A 14,189-nucleotide genomic window follows, 5' to 3' on the forward strand; every position below is an offset into this window, starting at 1 on the left:
ACAGTTACCTGTAAGACTCAGAAGGCCCAGCTGGCTCTTCCCTTTCCGATACTAAGAAGTGCAACTAACCAATTCATCATCACAATACAATACACTTAGCATGTATTAAAGGGAGTAAAAGAAATTACAATTAGCCTAACACTTAAAAGGACTTTAAGGCTTTATTTAAAAGTGTTTTGGGGGCACCTGGTTGGCTCAGTTGGTAGAACATGTGACTCCTGATCTCAGGGTCATGAGTTGGAGCCCCACATTGGGTGCAGAGCCTACTTAAAAAAAATAAATGAATGAATAAAAAATATAATAAAGGTGCTTTGAACCCCCAGTTCTATCTGCCACCCAAGCAGTGAGATAATGTGCAAAGTAACTGATTTAAAGCAATGTTCTACGCTAGATGGTCTACATGCCATCAGGTATCTGTGACATATTAGCTTTGAGAAAGTACACATTAAGTACTGCAGATCTTGTATCACTTCTGTTACTGTAAATTTTGTATTAAGATTCAGAGCATAAGATAAAAAGAAACTGAACTTTCTGGAGAACTAACTGCTAATACAACAGATCTTTATATACATCCGAAGTTCTCTTAAGAGGTGTTACAAGGAAGGAAAAGGAACAGCACATAATTCAAACTGACAGATCTTCTGCCTTTAGACCCTAAGTCCAAGCTCAGTAAATAAACAGATGACATTACATGGTATTCGGAGGATTCACCAGTAAGGGACTCAACAGAATCTTAACTCACTGAAGCCCCCTGGTGGCTACTTAAATCTCCAGCACTAAACTGACCTAAAAATTCTACAAAAACTAAATTAAAAGCAAGCCAACCACAATTTCAGAGTTTTGAGTTATGTTCTGAAAAGCCAAACTCAAAGTAAATCTCTGTTCATGACACGAATGGAACTGAAAATACTTTGCTGAATGTGTTTAACAACGAAAATACAAGAGTCCTTACTCCTGTGTCTTCGGAGGGCTAAGAAATGCTTACCGTCCCAGTTTTACCCAGGGAGCTTTTTTAAGAATACAAAAATGGATGCCGAGGCTCCTGACTCAGTAGTCTGGAATAGAGCCTGGCCACTCAGACGTAGATCTCTAGTTAAGAAACACTGAATTCTACTCCATCATCCCAACTGTCCCCATTTCCCTAACAGTCCAGATGTGACTCAAGGTCACATACCAGCTGCTGGGATCAGAACTTGACCCTATCTCCAGTGCTCTTGTTCAGGTCGGTACTGACATTTCTCCTAGAGCAGGGATTTTTTTACAAACTGAACCGACTACCTGTCATCCATTATAGGGTGCATGATTTGCACTCTCTAGGGCTGTAACTGGTAAAACCGACACCTCAATTCTAAGGCAAAATTTTAAAGGCCATTGGCCTTGCTACACAACTATTTAGTTTGAGGCTTTGTGCTTTGTTAATGCAGATAATGACTAATGAAAAGGGGATAAGAATATATGAGAAGCCCCTGCTTCTGGAGATAGCCCTTATTTGAGTACAAAAACTTGATGTGATAGAAATCAGACATTTAAGTTTGTTTTGTTTCTTAAAGATTGTATTTATTTTGACAGAGAGAAAGCACGTGAGCACACAAGCAGGGGGGAGCAGCAGGCATAGGAAGAGGGAGAAGCAGGCTCCCCGCCAAGCAGGGAGCCTGATGTGGGGCTCGATCCCAGGACCCTGGGATCATGACCCAAGCTGAAGGCAGGGCAGCCATTCGGGTGCCCCAGACATTTAAGTTTTAAATCAGTACACTTAACCAGTTTTTTTTAAATGACTTTACTAACTAAATCCTTATGGGAGAATAATAACTACTATTCCAAGTCTGAAATTCTCTAGCACAAACTCCTTTTTTCCGCAGAAATAACTGTTTCAATAACTGGATTCAGTGTAAGATTGTTTTTTGTTTGTTTTTTTACAGATTTATTTATTTGACAGAGAGGGAAACAGCCAGGGAGAGAGGGAACACAAGCAGGGGGAGTGGGAGAGGAAGAAGCAGGCTCCCAGTGGAGGAGCTCGATGCGGGGCTTGATCCCAGGACCCTGGGATCATGCCCTGAGCCAAAGGCGCTTAACGACTGAGCCACCCAGGCGCCCCCAGTGTAAGGTTTCTTAAACGTGCTATTGTGGTTTCAGTTGGATAGACTATACCAAAAATGGCTTCCCCTGGGCAACTACCCAGAGATCCCTGAAAGGTAAGGTAAATTTTGAAATTTCAGTTCACTATTTGGCAAGGCTCTGGCTCAGTCCCCTCCTCACCCCAATTCTCTACTCCCCGCCCCCCTGCCAACCACCCCATCCTCACTCTCCCATCCCACCCCCTTACCTCACACGTACGTCCTCACTTTCTAGGCTCTAAACCTTAGTGCTGCAATTCACTCAACGCTAACCTGACTCCGACCACCTTCTGGAACACAGCAAGCTAAAAACTGGTGTTGTAGATCTGCCCGACTTATGGTTAGTTCCCAAACAGAGAAAGGCAAGAAAAATCCCCTCCTCCATCCTCTTGGTACCCAACTCACCAACACAAAACTCCTCGGTCTCTTAACAATGTTCGCAAACTTCTTCTTTTGCCTCAGCCCACAATACTACTATGACAGTGACCTATAACTCACTCCCCTATCTTTTCCCATCACTCAATCAAAGAATTTTAAAAGAACCTAGAATGTTCCAAGATGAACACATAGCTCCAATTTCTCCAAGTCAGAGACCCTGAGTCACCTAAAGAAATGCAGTAACAACACTTACGCTTATATCTCAATTCAGTAAATCTATGTCTTAATTCAAAAAGTTATCTCCTAAGCATCGACCATGGGGAAGGCATTATCCATACATTCCTCCAACAAATGTGAGTTCTGTAGCTCCCCTGGGCCGAACTACTCTAAATGACACGGAGACAGCACTGGACAGGACAAACTAGCTACTCTCATGAACTTCTATTCTAAGGAGGAAACAGATGTTAAAAAGGAAAATAAGGATGAAGAAAAGTAAAGCAGATGGGGTATTTTAGACAGGAGGGCCTAACCAGACACGGAGCCACATGATAAAGGCCAGTAAATGCCACTAGCCAATCATAGGAGAGTGCTGAATTATGATTTAATGGACCTCCACAAAGGAGTAGGAGAACTGTTCGTTACACAAACGCAATTCCATCCACTGAGTCAACTCTATGCTATGGGAAGGGACAAATCCTGGAGATTTCAATGTGCAAAGGAGCAGCTTTGATAATTCTTTCTGCCTAAAAAGTTCCAAGTAACACGTATCAGTCTGTCTTAAACTAACATTTTTTAGTCCCAACCCATTATAAGGCACCCCATTTCAAACAAAAGATGGTGTTGCTTTTTCATGAGAACAAAGTACAATTTTTTTTAAAAAGGTTAAGATTAGATAAGACTAACACCCCATTAAAATCACTTTTTCTTTTATTTATAAAAATAATTCTAATGCTTTACTTTAAAAGATAGTCATCTAAATATTAACAATTTTTGATCTACTATCATGAAACATAGTTCTGCCACAGATTTGAAAACTTCTCTACAAAATAATTTTCTACAAATGAAGTGAGTTTATGGTGTTTAAACTAGGCCTCAAAGAATCATTAAGGCAAGAAAGCAGATTTTACAAAAGACCTGATTTCAAAGTGGGATCCATATGTCCCAGATTTCTGAAATTCCTCATTATTTACTCAGAATGCTACTGTGCCCTCTCATACCTTTTACCTGTACACCCACAGAGGCTAGAGCAAACGAGACATATAACCAGCCAGCTATTCCTACCCCGTCCTTATATTACCTCACAGTTTATATACTTATTTATTGCCTGCCTTCCTCATTAAGAGATAATCCCCATGAGAACAGTGACTGTGTTTTTACAAATGTATCCCCAGTATATGTAACAGTGTCTAGCACACACTGGGCACTCAGTGAATACTAGCAATGTATCTATAGGAAAGACAACTATATTCTTCCTACAAACAGATTCAAGCAACCACAATCCATCCTGCTTGAATCTGCTGCTTTTTACAGATTAAGTTTTAACTTTGATAGTGTCTCCTCCCGAACTGCAGAAAATACAGCTATCTTCGAAAGTTCAGAAGAGGCTCACTGATTCCAAAGAGGCACTCTTCAGTATGGTTCAGGGTCTGGTCTCAACTTGTAGAGGACATGTACAGGACACCAGAGTCACTTCCGCACACATGAGACACAAACAGATGGATGCTCACCCCTGCATTAAGGCATAGACGCAGTACAAAACACGCCAAGAAGGGATGCCACAAGACTTATTTAGTGCTCACAAGGAGCTTTGTGACACAGAATGAAAGGTACCACAGACACAGAAAACATTACAAAGGTGTGGCAATACAATACCTCAAAGACAAGAATCAGTTTGTGACCCTGATGTAATGAGGATTCCAGGGACCACTCACAATCTCCACTTACAAAGCAAAGCATGGAACAGACCCAAAGTATCAAATGCCCTGTAACAAAGAGAAACTGACATGATAAGTCCTGAGCTGTCCTCCCAGCTGTCCCTTCCACATTAGTACCACAGTGCAGGCAGGCAGTGCTTTCACTAAAACAGACTTTTTTCCATATTGTCTACTTTCTGCCATTAAAGTAGCTTACCTCCTGCCCTGTAGCTGCTTCCATATCAAGAAACAGATCAAGAAGAGATCGGACCAGACGAGCTGCCTTAGCCTTGCTGATGGAATTCAAGAAGGGTCGCACATACTTCAGGAGTCCTCCAAGCTCTGTGTGGAAGGCAATTCAGAAAAGAAAAAGGAAACATCAATATTAGAGACAAAATACCCATTAAAATAATGACCCAAGATCATAAAATCAATCCTTACGCCACTGCAATCAGCATTCTTAGCAGGTGACAGAGTAGCAAAAATGAGTGAACAACATACACCACATCTGTCTTCTATGCCGCAGATTACTGGGTTACTATGAGCGCCCTGGGAAGAGCCCACGCACCGCAGCCTCACTTACCCATCAATGCCAGATAAGCAGCAAAGTGCTCATGGTCTCACAGCGCGGTTTTCTAGAATATGAAACACGCTGTGCCTCTGATACCTGAGGTAAAAATCACTTCCTCACAACTGGCAGATCTGATGAGGTTATGCGAGGAGTGTTTTGTTGCTGTTGCTGAATCTCCAAGTCCACTGTAGCAGCTCCCCCTTTACCAGATGAAGATGTTCAATTCCAGATTCCCTCCCCCCACCCCAAAATTCTCCCCAGTTTAGCCTTCTAGCAATATCACTTCCCTGACACTGAATAAACTTTCCACAGAAAACTTAGGGTGTTTTCCTCTTAAATATATACCATCCCTTAAAGATATACTTAAAATTCTTCATTTATCTGTAAAGCCTAAGTCTTAAACTATGACCAAAAAAGGTATACACCACAGAAATTTGTCTCCCCTTGTATAGGAAAAGGTGGCACAGTCATTTTAAGGGAGCATCTTAGGAACAAGAGTAAAAAATCAGAGAATATTTCAACTCGATAACTATGCAAGTACTTTTGGAATGTAGGTTAAAATTACTTTAGTGCCACCGCCTCTTTAATATTCTCCAATTGTGGACTCACCCTCCTGAGGATTCTAATTCAGGGCAAGCAAACCTCACCCTCCTGAGAATGCTAATTCAGGGTCCTGAAATGCTCCTCTGCCTGAATAGTCACAGGATGGCATGGGACTGTGTCAGGTACGAAAGGAACTATACAGTGGAAAAGTTCTTTCCCTTCACTCCCCAATACTGACCTTTGACTCCACTAAGATTTTCCCCATTCTGCCACTCCATTCACCCCTGCATAGACTAGGCATATGTCTGGCTTTCATGCCTCGATCCTGCTACATTCCCATGTAGAATTTCTCCCCCATCTTCTCGACCTATGTAAACCTTAGATATCCTTTTAGGTCCAGCTAACGTCCTATTATGTCTTCCAAGCCAACTCCAGGCTGCACTGATGTCTCCCTCTCAAATTCCTTTTACATTTATACAAATTTTAATTATACAATCATAGTTTTTTATTTTTTTTTATTTTTTTTAAACATTTTATTTATTTATTCGACAGAGATAGAGACAGCCAGCAAGAGAGGGAACACAGGCAGGGGGAGTGGGAGAGGAAGAAGCAGGCTCCTAGCGGAGGAGCCTGATGTGGGGCTCGATCCCATAATGCCAGGATCACGCCCTGAGCCGAAGGCAGACGCTCAACCGCTGTGCCACCCAGGCACCCCCAATCATAGTTTTTTAAAAGTAGTTTAGTACAATGTCCCTTCTCCCACAGTATTTCCTACTATGCTAGAACAATTCTGAACAATCTCTAATGACAGAAATGTTCAGAAAGGAGACTATCTGAATGTTAGTCAAACTAAATTGTTCTTTTTTTAAGACACAAGTCTTTACCCTCCTTCCATATGGCCTCAAATTTCTGAAGATAACTACCGTTTGTATCTCCCTAACTTTCCCCTTCTCCAAGCTAAACATCTTTAGCTATTTCAACTGTTCCTCCAATGTTCTGGTGTCCAGATTCCTTGTCAATGAATAAAAACTCTAGTTTGCAAACATACCACTTGTAGTACCCAGAACTGAAAACAATTCTCCAGGTAGGGTCTGACCAGTAGAGTCATGGCCTAATTCTCTTGATCTGGCTATCACAGGTAACACAAGATAGCCCACTTCCTTTTTCCTAACAGCGCTCTTTGTTTAGATTGAGTCCATTAAGGTCTTTTTTGCACAGACAGGTAATTCCTCATCTTCCTCTGTTTTGATAAAATAAGTATATAACTTTATACTTACCACACTGAATTTAATCTTGCTGGCTTTGGCAATAACTCTGAATCTTAATTCTGTCCTCTACTGTACTGAGTCATCTACAAAAATAAGCAGGCCTTCTGAAATGGCTTTAGCCATAATGCCAGATGCTGACCGAGCCCTGTGACATGATGCTAGAGACAAAACAACCTCTAGGTTGATCTTCATACCCTGTACCTCTCATTACTATTATGGCAAATGTTCAAATGCCTGGCTTACATCAGATATGTAGTCTGCATCATTGCTCTAACCCAGAGGCTGGCAGACTTTTTCTGTGAAGGGACAGATAGTAAATATTTTCAGCTTTTTTGGGCGATGTGGTCTCATTGGCAGATACTCAATTCAGGCACTGCAGTGCAAAAGCAATCAGACAATATGTAAACAAATGGGTGTGGGTGGGTTCCAACAAAACTTTATTTACAAAAACAGCTGGCAAGGTACTGTCTGTGGAGCCCTGCAAATCTACTGGTCTCATAAGGCTAACCAAAGAGAATGAAGGTGAGTGTCAAATAATCTTTTCTTAATAAACCCACGGTCTTAAGCGATTAAAACCTACTTATCAAATAATCTGTCCCAGATATTAGTGATTACCAGTTTAAAGTGTCTAGAAATTATTCTTTTCACTATCTTCACACAAAGTGAAATGCTTGCCCATCCTCAATTTCCTCAATACTTCTCCATCCTCCATGACTTTTCTCAGAATGATAATAGTGGCTCTATAAATATATCTGCTAAAACTATGCTTTTGATATTAAAAGACAGAAACTGTCAGAGCCTAGAGACCTGAACTTATTTAAAGAGACTATCTGCTCTCTCTTCTCTCTCCTACCTTGGCTTTAATTCTTTCTGATGCTTTTTTCTTTATCTTTTTGAAAATCACTTTCCTTCCTGGAAAAGGCCGAAGTGAAACATGAACTAAGCAGCCTGCTAGCACTGCAGTGTTTGCTCCAAGCACTGATAGTGTTATTCTTCTTACCCCAACAGAGAAACAAATGATCTCTTAGTTGCCAAAGACTCAGTTCACTTTTCATTGCAGTCTATTGTTGCTATTCAGTCTTGGGTTATATTCCCTGTTTCTTTCCATTTTCATACATACTAAATTAATTTTTTAATTCCCAAAGAATCAAATGACTTCTTCCTCCTATTGAGATTATGTACAATTATATGACCAGAACTTCCTTTATAGAATGTCACAGAACTCAAAATAATCCTTTCAGAATCTCAAACTGTGAAATCTGCAGACCCTGAGCCCAGCCGTCATGTCTGATGGTGCTCAGCACCACTTCCACCCACTATACGCATCAAACCTTGCCTTATTCACTAATTCCCAAATGACTGCTGTAGGTCAGGGACCTCATCTTATATTTTCTGAATGGAGTACTTAGCACAGTGCTAACTGTATATTAAGTGCATAATAAAACAAAATTGAAGATTAATGAAATAGACATATTTTCTGTTCTCAGGGAACTGAAAATCAAAGGAAACAACATAACCTATCAATTATGAATAGCAAAGTTAGTTAGGTACACGAATGGAGGCCCCAAGACTCCCTTAGAGTTTCTATTGTATATACCTATACTCACCAAACTCTTTTTCAGAACACAATGACAAATAACCTGTAAAAGTTCCTGAACGTCCTTATGATTCATCTGTTAAATTCCAATAGTTTATCTATACAGTTCTCAACTTCTCAGGTACTGAGTCACAAAAAGGTGAGGGGCAAGGAATAAGGAGAGAGCAAAGCACAGAAGAGGAATTTCAAGCAAAACAGTTAAAATGTTTGGATAGATTTTTGAAGCACTGACTATACCACATGCTATTTGTAATTATCCATGCTACTGGAGGAAAACAGGTATTTGGAAATTTCAACAACAGAAAAATCTTATGTCACTTTATCTGACTTTCTAATTCTTTGAGGAAAATTACCTTATTAATTATATTTTGCATGGACTAATAATCAAAACTATGATGCAACCCCAAGCTCACATTAACTCATAGACAAAAGGAATCCATAAATATGTTAAATAGGAGGGAAGTCAGTCTAAAATGAAAAAAAAAAACAGGGACACCTGGCTGGCTCAGTCAGAAGAGCATGTGACTCTTGATCTGGGGGTTGAGTTCAAGCCCCACATTGGGTGTAGAGATCACTAAAAAATAAATAAACTTTAAAAAATAAATAAATAAAGTGAAAAATCCCAGCACTGACCACTGATAACCCATAAGTGATTAACTATGGAAAGCATTAATGATTACACCAAAAGGCCTTGAGCTTCGAAGTGGGACGAAATGGTTCAAATGCTGGCTCTTCCACGTACTAGATGAGTGACCTTGGGTAAGTTATTTAACACTTCTGTGCTCAGTTTCCTCAGGTGTAAAATGGACAATAGTATCTACCTTACTGAGCTGTTCTGAGGATGCAATAAACAAGAGCATTCTTGTGCTTAAAACAGTAACTAGTGGACAGTCAGGATTTAAAAACTGTTTTATAGTAGATATTTTAAATAATATTTTAAATAAGATACAGAAGCCATTGAAACACATCCTCCCAACTGCATAAATCTTCACTCAACTCTACTGTTACCTGGGACTTTGAGCTGACTGAGCCTAATAACCAATGTTAGTCATCCTTAATTGTGAAAGATCTTAGTTCTCAAGTTCAAGAAGTTTTGCTTACACCTCCTGGATAACAATATTATTGGTGAGAAAGTAATTCATGAAGTCCCTTACTAGAACTTAATCCATTCTAAATTAGATAAGATCTAAATTCACTTTAAAGTTGACAAAAACCATCCATTTTAAGCTTAAGCAACCTTGTCTGTAATACTATTACCACTTTACTAGTCAAAGGCCCTTCCTGGTCTCTTATTCTACATGACTCTTATTCCAAGGACACACCCATCATCAGAATATCATCTCAAGCCTAGAAACTCAGTGGTTCAATTAACAACTAGAAATGTTTGGGCAATAACATGCATAAAGTCCCAGGTAACAATGGAGATATCTAGGGAAGGCTCTTTCCATTTAACGTCTCTCTCACTCTCTATCAGGAAAAAAGGACAGCTAGTCACTGACTTGGATGCAAAATCCCTAGCCACTTTGAAGTCATAGCGGCCGAAGTCGCTATCCATCTTAAATCCATCAGAGCTGAAATCACTAAAGACAGCCGCTGTTCGGGCTGCTGCCCCTATGTAAGGGAACACAGTGAAAAATTCAAACCAGAAACAAATCACCAGATCACTATATCCCGACAGGAACAGGATCTTCCCTCACCTGGAGAACAAAACTGTTCACGAAGGAACTGAATTTAAAGGTCCATCTAGCTTCCCGCTAAAAACAAGCTCAACAAGTTAACGATAAAATGGAATTATACCACCAATAAACTGTGTGGATGCATGCCTATGTTCCTCCATTACAAGAGAAAACTGAAACTGCACCCAGCACTTCAGGTCAAAGGGAAAGCAATCCATTTGCAGCACTTACCCGCAGCTTGTCCAGTCTTCGCCAAGAGAGACCCCAGTTCCAGGATACTCTGCTCTTTGACCTGCACTGCCTCCTCATCATTCTCCTGAATGTCACGCTTCACTGAGAGAGGAAAATGCAAACCTCTTAAAATTCTGACAAAAAAATGAAGACTGAGGGAAATTTCACCCTCACAAGACCAACTACAAACTTGGTTACCAAAAGACAAATTCTAGAGAGCTTTAAAAAAAACCCCAACTCTTAAAAAAGTGAAATCATCATGTAAGACATATGTCCCATGTAAATCATAAAAATAGATTCCTCTCTGATTTTAAATGTGCTTTTCATTCTATGAATTAGAATTCCCCTTACCCACATACACTGAAATTTGTTGCAGTCGCTTGGTTAAAGCAAAATTCAAACAAGTCACTTGTGGTGGTAAGCCCCATGTTAGGCACTTTGTTACTGAAAATATTAAGCATGCCTCTATGTTTACCTGCTACAAACTAAAATCAAAAGACCATCATTTACTGATAACTAAAAAAGTCAAGAGTCTTTCAAATAAACTTTAAGCCTGTGGAAAGCCTCACTAATGGGTGTGCTAGTTAGCAGTTCTACAAAGCCATTCAGGAAAAACAACCCAATCAAAGCTCCAGTGTGATCCTTAGGAGGGATTGCTGCTTTATCATGGATTCAGGACCTGTTAAAATAACTTTTTGTGTTATCTGTCCCACTTTGAACTGTTAAAAACTATTTTACCACTCAAACAGTGAATAACCTGAGTTTGTGGTGATAATTTTAGTGATCATCACTAGTTATCACTTCTCTCACAAAGCATCATGACTTGACAAAAACCAAGATTTAGATACTCCATGATGGAGTTGGGAAAAAGTAAGACTGTAGCCATCATGACTCAAGCTTGCTCTAACAGGGAAGCTTTCAGGGAACTCCCTCCTAGTAGAGTGGACAATCACAAAATACTCCGACTGTAATGTTTACCATAATTTCACTTTACAAAAGACAAAATATTAAGCACTTAGGACAAAAAAATAAAATAAAATCCATGCTTCTCACATTAGTGTGTACTCACAGAATAAATATATATATGACTGAGAGGACGCCGGTTCTATAATTGTAACTGACTTAATTCAGGATCAGAACTTCACAATTAAAACCTTTCATTTGCCAAAATCATCCATCCACAGATGCATCTTAACCCCCACCTCCTCTCCTTTTCCAGTACCCCCAAAGATAAAGACATCAAGATCCTGTCATTGGCTTTTCTCTACGCAAGTCAAGAATACCAAAATTCAACAGAAGTCAACATAAAAGCCAACATCCTGGAGGTCCTACATACACGTGCATTCTTATGCTACTTGTTGATCCAATTTGAATCTTCTCAAGCTACGTTAAAAAGATCACATTACTCCATGTGCAGCGAAGAGCTAGCCCGTGCCCTAACTGAACCCTTTACGACCTAAACATTAAAAGCCTTCTCTGTCATCACAAATTTATTTCTGTTCACACCTGAATCCTGGCAGAAACTTGTCGGAAGCGACTGGCTGGAGCTCCCGTTCCAGTTTTCCTGTTGCGTGCAAGGTGTAAGGTAATCTACAAACTGACTTGAATTTTCTCTGGCAATCTGCAGCCGACCAGTTCCCTGAACTCCGTGGCTGACAACTAACTCCCCGAACTCACTTCCCACCTCTCCAGGGGAGACTAGGGCGATTAGTCACCTCCTCTAGCCGGCGGTCCCATCTCGCTCTTACACCCTACACGGGGGGCAAAGGAACGTCTCGGGCACCTCTTCAAACCAAATGCCAATCGGCGGTGGTGTCCCCTCGGTATTTCCCACATTCAGAAAGAGATCTCCCTTTAGTGGACCCTTTCGCTGTGAGACTGGGGAGAGGTAGCAGCTCCCAGCGTCCCGAGGAAGAAAACTCCAAGAGAAAAGCGAGCGCTCGCGCTGCCAGCCGGAGCGGGCTGTGCTGATAACAACGGCGGGAAACGCTGTCTACAGCGGGTTTCGCCAAGGCCCTTCAACTCGAGGCTCTCAGTCCTCTTCGCGACAAGCCCGCCGGCCGGCACTGCTCCCGGTCCCGGGCCAGCCCGCACGGGCCAGAGCGGGGGCAATGCTAGGGAGTGGTGGGGGCCCCGGCTCGGCCCACCCTCTCACTCCACGCAGAGCCCACCGTGAGTCAGCAGCCGGCAAGTGGACGCCGGGGCTGCCTCGAGGCTTCCCACCCGGGTGGGACCCAGGGGGCTCCAGGGAGCTGCGAGCGGCCTGTGCCCCCGGCCCGGCCCCCCTCACACACAGTGAGTCAGCAGCACCAGAGCCGCCTAGCCCGGCCCCGCTCCACCGCCGCCGACCCACACAGGCCAAGCTGAGCCGGCAGGGTCAGAGAGGGGGCGCGGCGACCTTTACCGATGGAGTGGAGAATGTCGATGGAGGCCTCCCGGTCGGTGCTGAGTAGAGACTGGGCTCTCTGGAACTCCACCACCGCCGCCGCCGCCATCTTACCGCTTTCACACCGTCCCCGGCCGCGGCCGCCGACGCCGGAAACACACTCCCGGAAAGCCCGCCCTCGCGTCCCTCTTCCCGCCCCCCATAGCACCCCCGCTCCTATTCCCAGAGCACCACGGGAGTTGTAGTCTTGCCGCCGGTCGGTGATTGAGGGGTGAGGACGAGAGCTGGGGCGCCCGGGCTGGGGGGAGGCAAGCTCCCCAGCACCGCCTAGCGGCCAGCACGCGGGTGAGAGGCGGTGCCTAAGCTTTAGAGCCGAAGGCTAGTCCCCACCCACCCTAAAGAGGCCTCCTAACAGCAACTCTCCCAGCTCGCCCTTGAGAGGACTTTTTGAGCACCCGCCTAGGTAGGTATTCATCGATAGCCGTTTGGCTTCCTTTGTCGCGTCCACGTTTAACCATTCATTCAGGGCAATAAACGATCTTATTAGTGCTCACGATGTGGCAGACAAAGAATAGCACCATTCAAAGGCGTTCAAGTGTCTAACAACATTTGTCTCTCTCATACACAGACACACGCACACCACACACACACACACACACACGCACGCACGCACGCACGTTCCAGGCTAGAATCCTACAGAATCATAGCCAGCCTGTGATTAAACCCAACAGCGTCGGGGAGATGTGATGTTAGACAGTGAAATACCATCTTTGCCCCATTCACTCAATAAATCCCTCTTGGGGGTCACACAGAAGTCTAACGCAACCTGGACTCCCCCCTCAGAAAAGAAAAAAAAAGGGATTTTTCTAGTATCTCCAGTTCCTTCAACTAAAATCACAGCTATCTGAAAGGCTCTCAAATGAAAGGAGAAAACACACTCTGTATGACCACCGAGTGGTAAGCTTAAGGGAAGACCTAAAAATACACAGAGGCAGTTCAATATGAGGAAGATCTTTCTCCCGGTGAAGACAATCCGAAAACAGAATATGCTGTCCCCTTAAGGGACCTGTAAAGGGAAATAACATTGCACTCCTCTGTGACTGGGTTAGGCAATTTATATATTTATCTTCTTTTATCCTCCCAACAATGTTCTGTGAAGAAGATACTATTTACACTCCTTTCATAGGTGAGGAACCGGGTTTAAAGTAATTTGGTGAAACTCATATGGTAATTGACAGAGCTGAGATCTGAAAGTTAGGGAATGCATTCCTGGATGTGTCCAAAAGAAAATTGTATATCTCATCAAGTTGTAAACAGGACTCATGGCATTGCTGGGGAAATGGATTAAGTGTCTTCTGGATTTCTCCTAACTCGGAGATTCCATGAATCTCAGTATAAAGCTAAGCCTTTCTTTGCTTAGTAAGGGCATTCCTCCCTCTTCAATTTGGTGTGCAATTAATATATTGTGCCAGAATGTCAATAAGCTATAAAATTCCAAAGCCGAGAACAACA

At 42.4% G+C, this 14,189-nt stretch overlaps 1 protein-coding gene across 1 annotated transcript in view; it reads right to left on the minus strand.

Moving 5' to 3' along the window:
* PSMD11 (proteasome 26S subunit, non-ATPase 11) overlaps nt 1-12,836 on the minus strand; it is a 28,347-nt gene extending 15,511 nt beyond the window's left edge. Inside the window, exons 1-3 of the mRNA XM_045773268.2 lie at nt 12,696-12,836; nt 10,292-10,393; nt 4,623-4,747 (exon numbers count right to left, since the gene is read on the minus strand). Of these exons, the coding sequence (XP_045629224.1) occupies nt 4,623-4,747; nt 10,292-10,393; nt 12,696-12,786 (318 nt within the window). The 5' untranslated portion in view covers nt 12,787-12,836. The remainder of the gene's footprint in view (nt 1-4,622; nt 4,748-10,291; nt 10,394-12,695) is intronic.
* Between the last annotated feature and the right edge of the window lie 1,353 nt (nt 12,837-14,189).

This window comes from Ursus americanus, chromosome 23 (assembly GCF_024610735.1).
Source record: "Ursus americanus isolate L20-20 chromosome 23, mUrsAme1.1.p, whole genome shotgun sequence".
In the NCBI taxonomy this organism is placed as follows: domain Eukaryota; kingdom Metazoa; phylum Chordata; class Mammalia; order Carnivora; family Ursidae; genus Ursus; species Ursus americanus.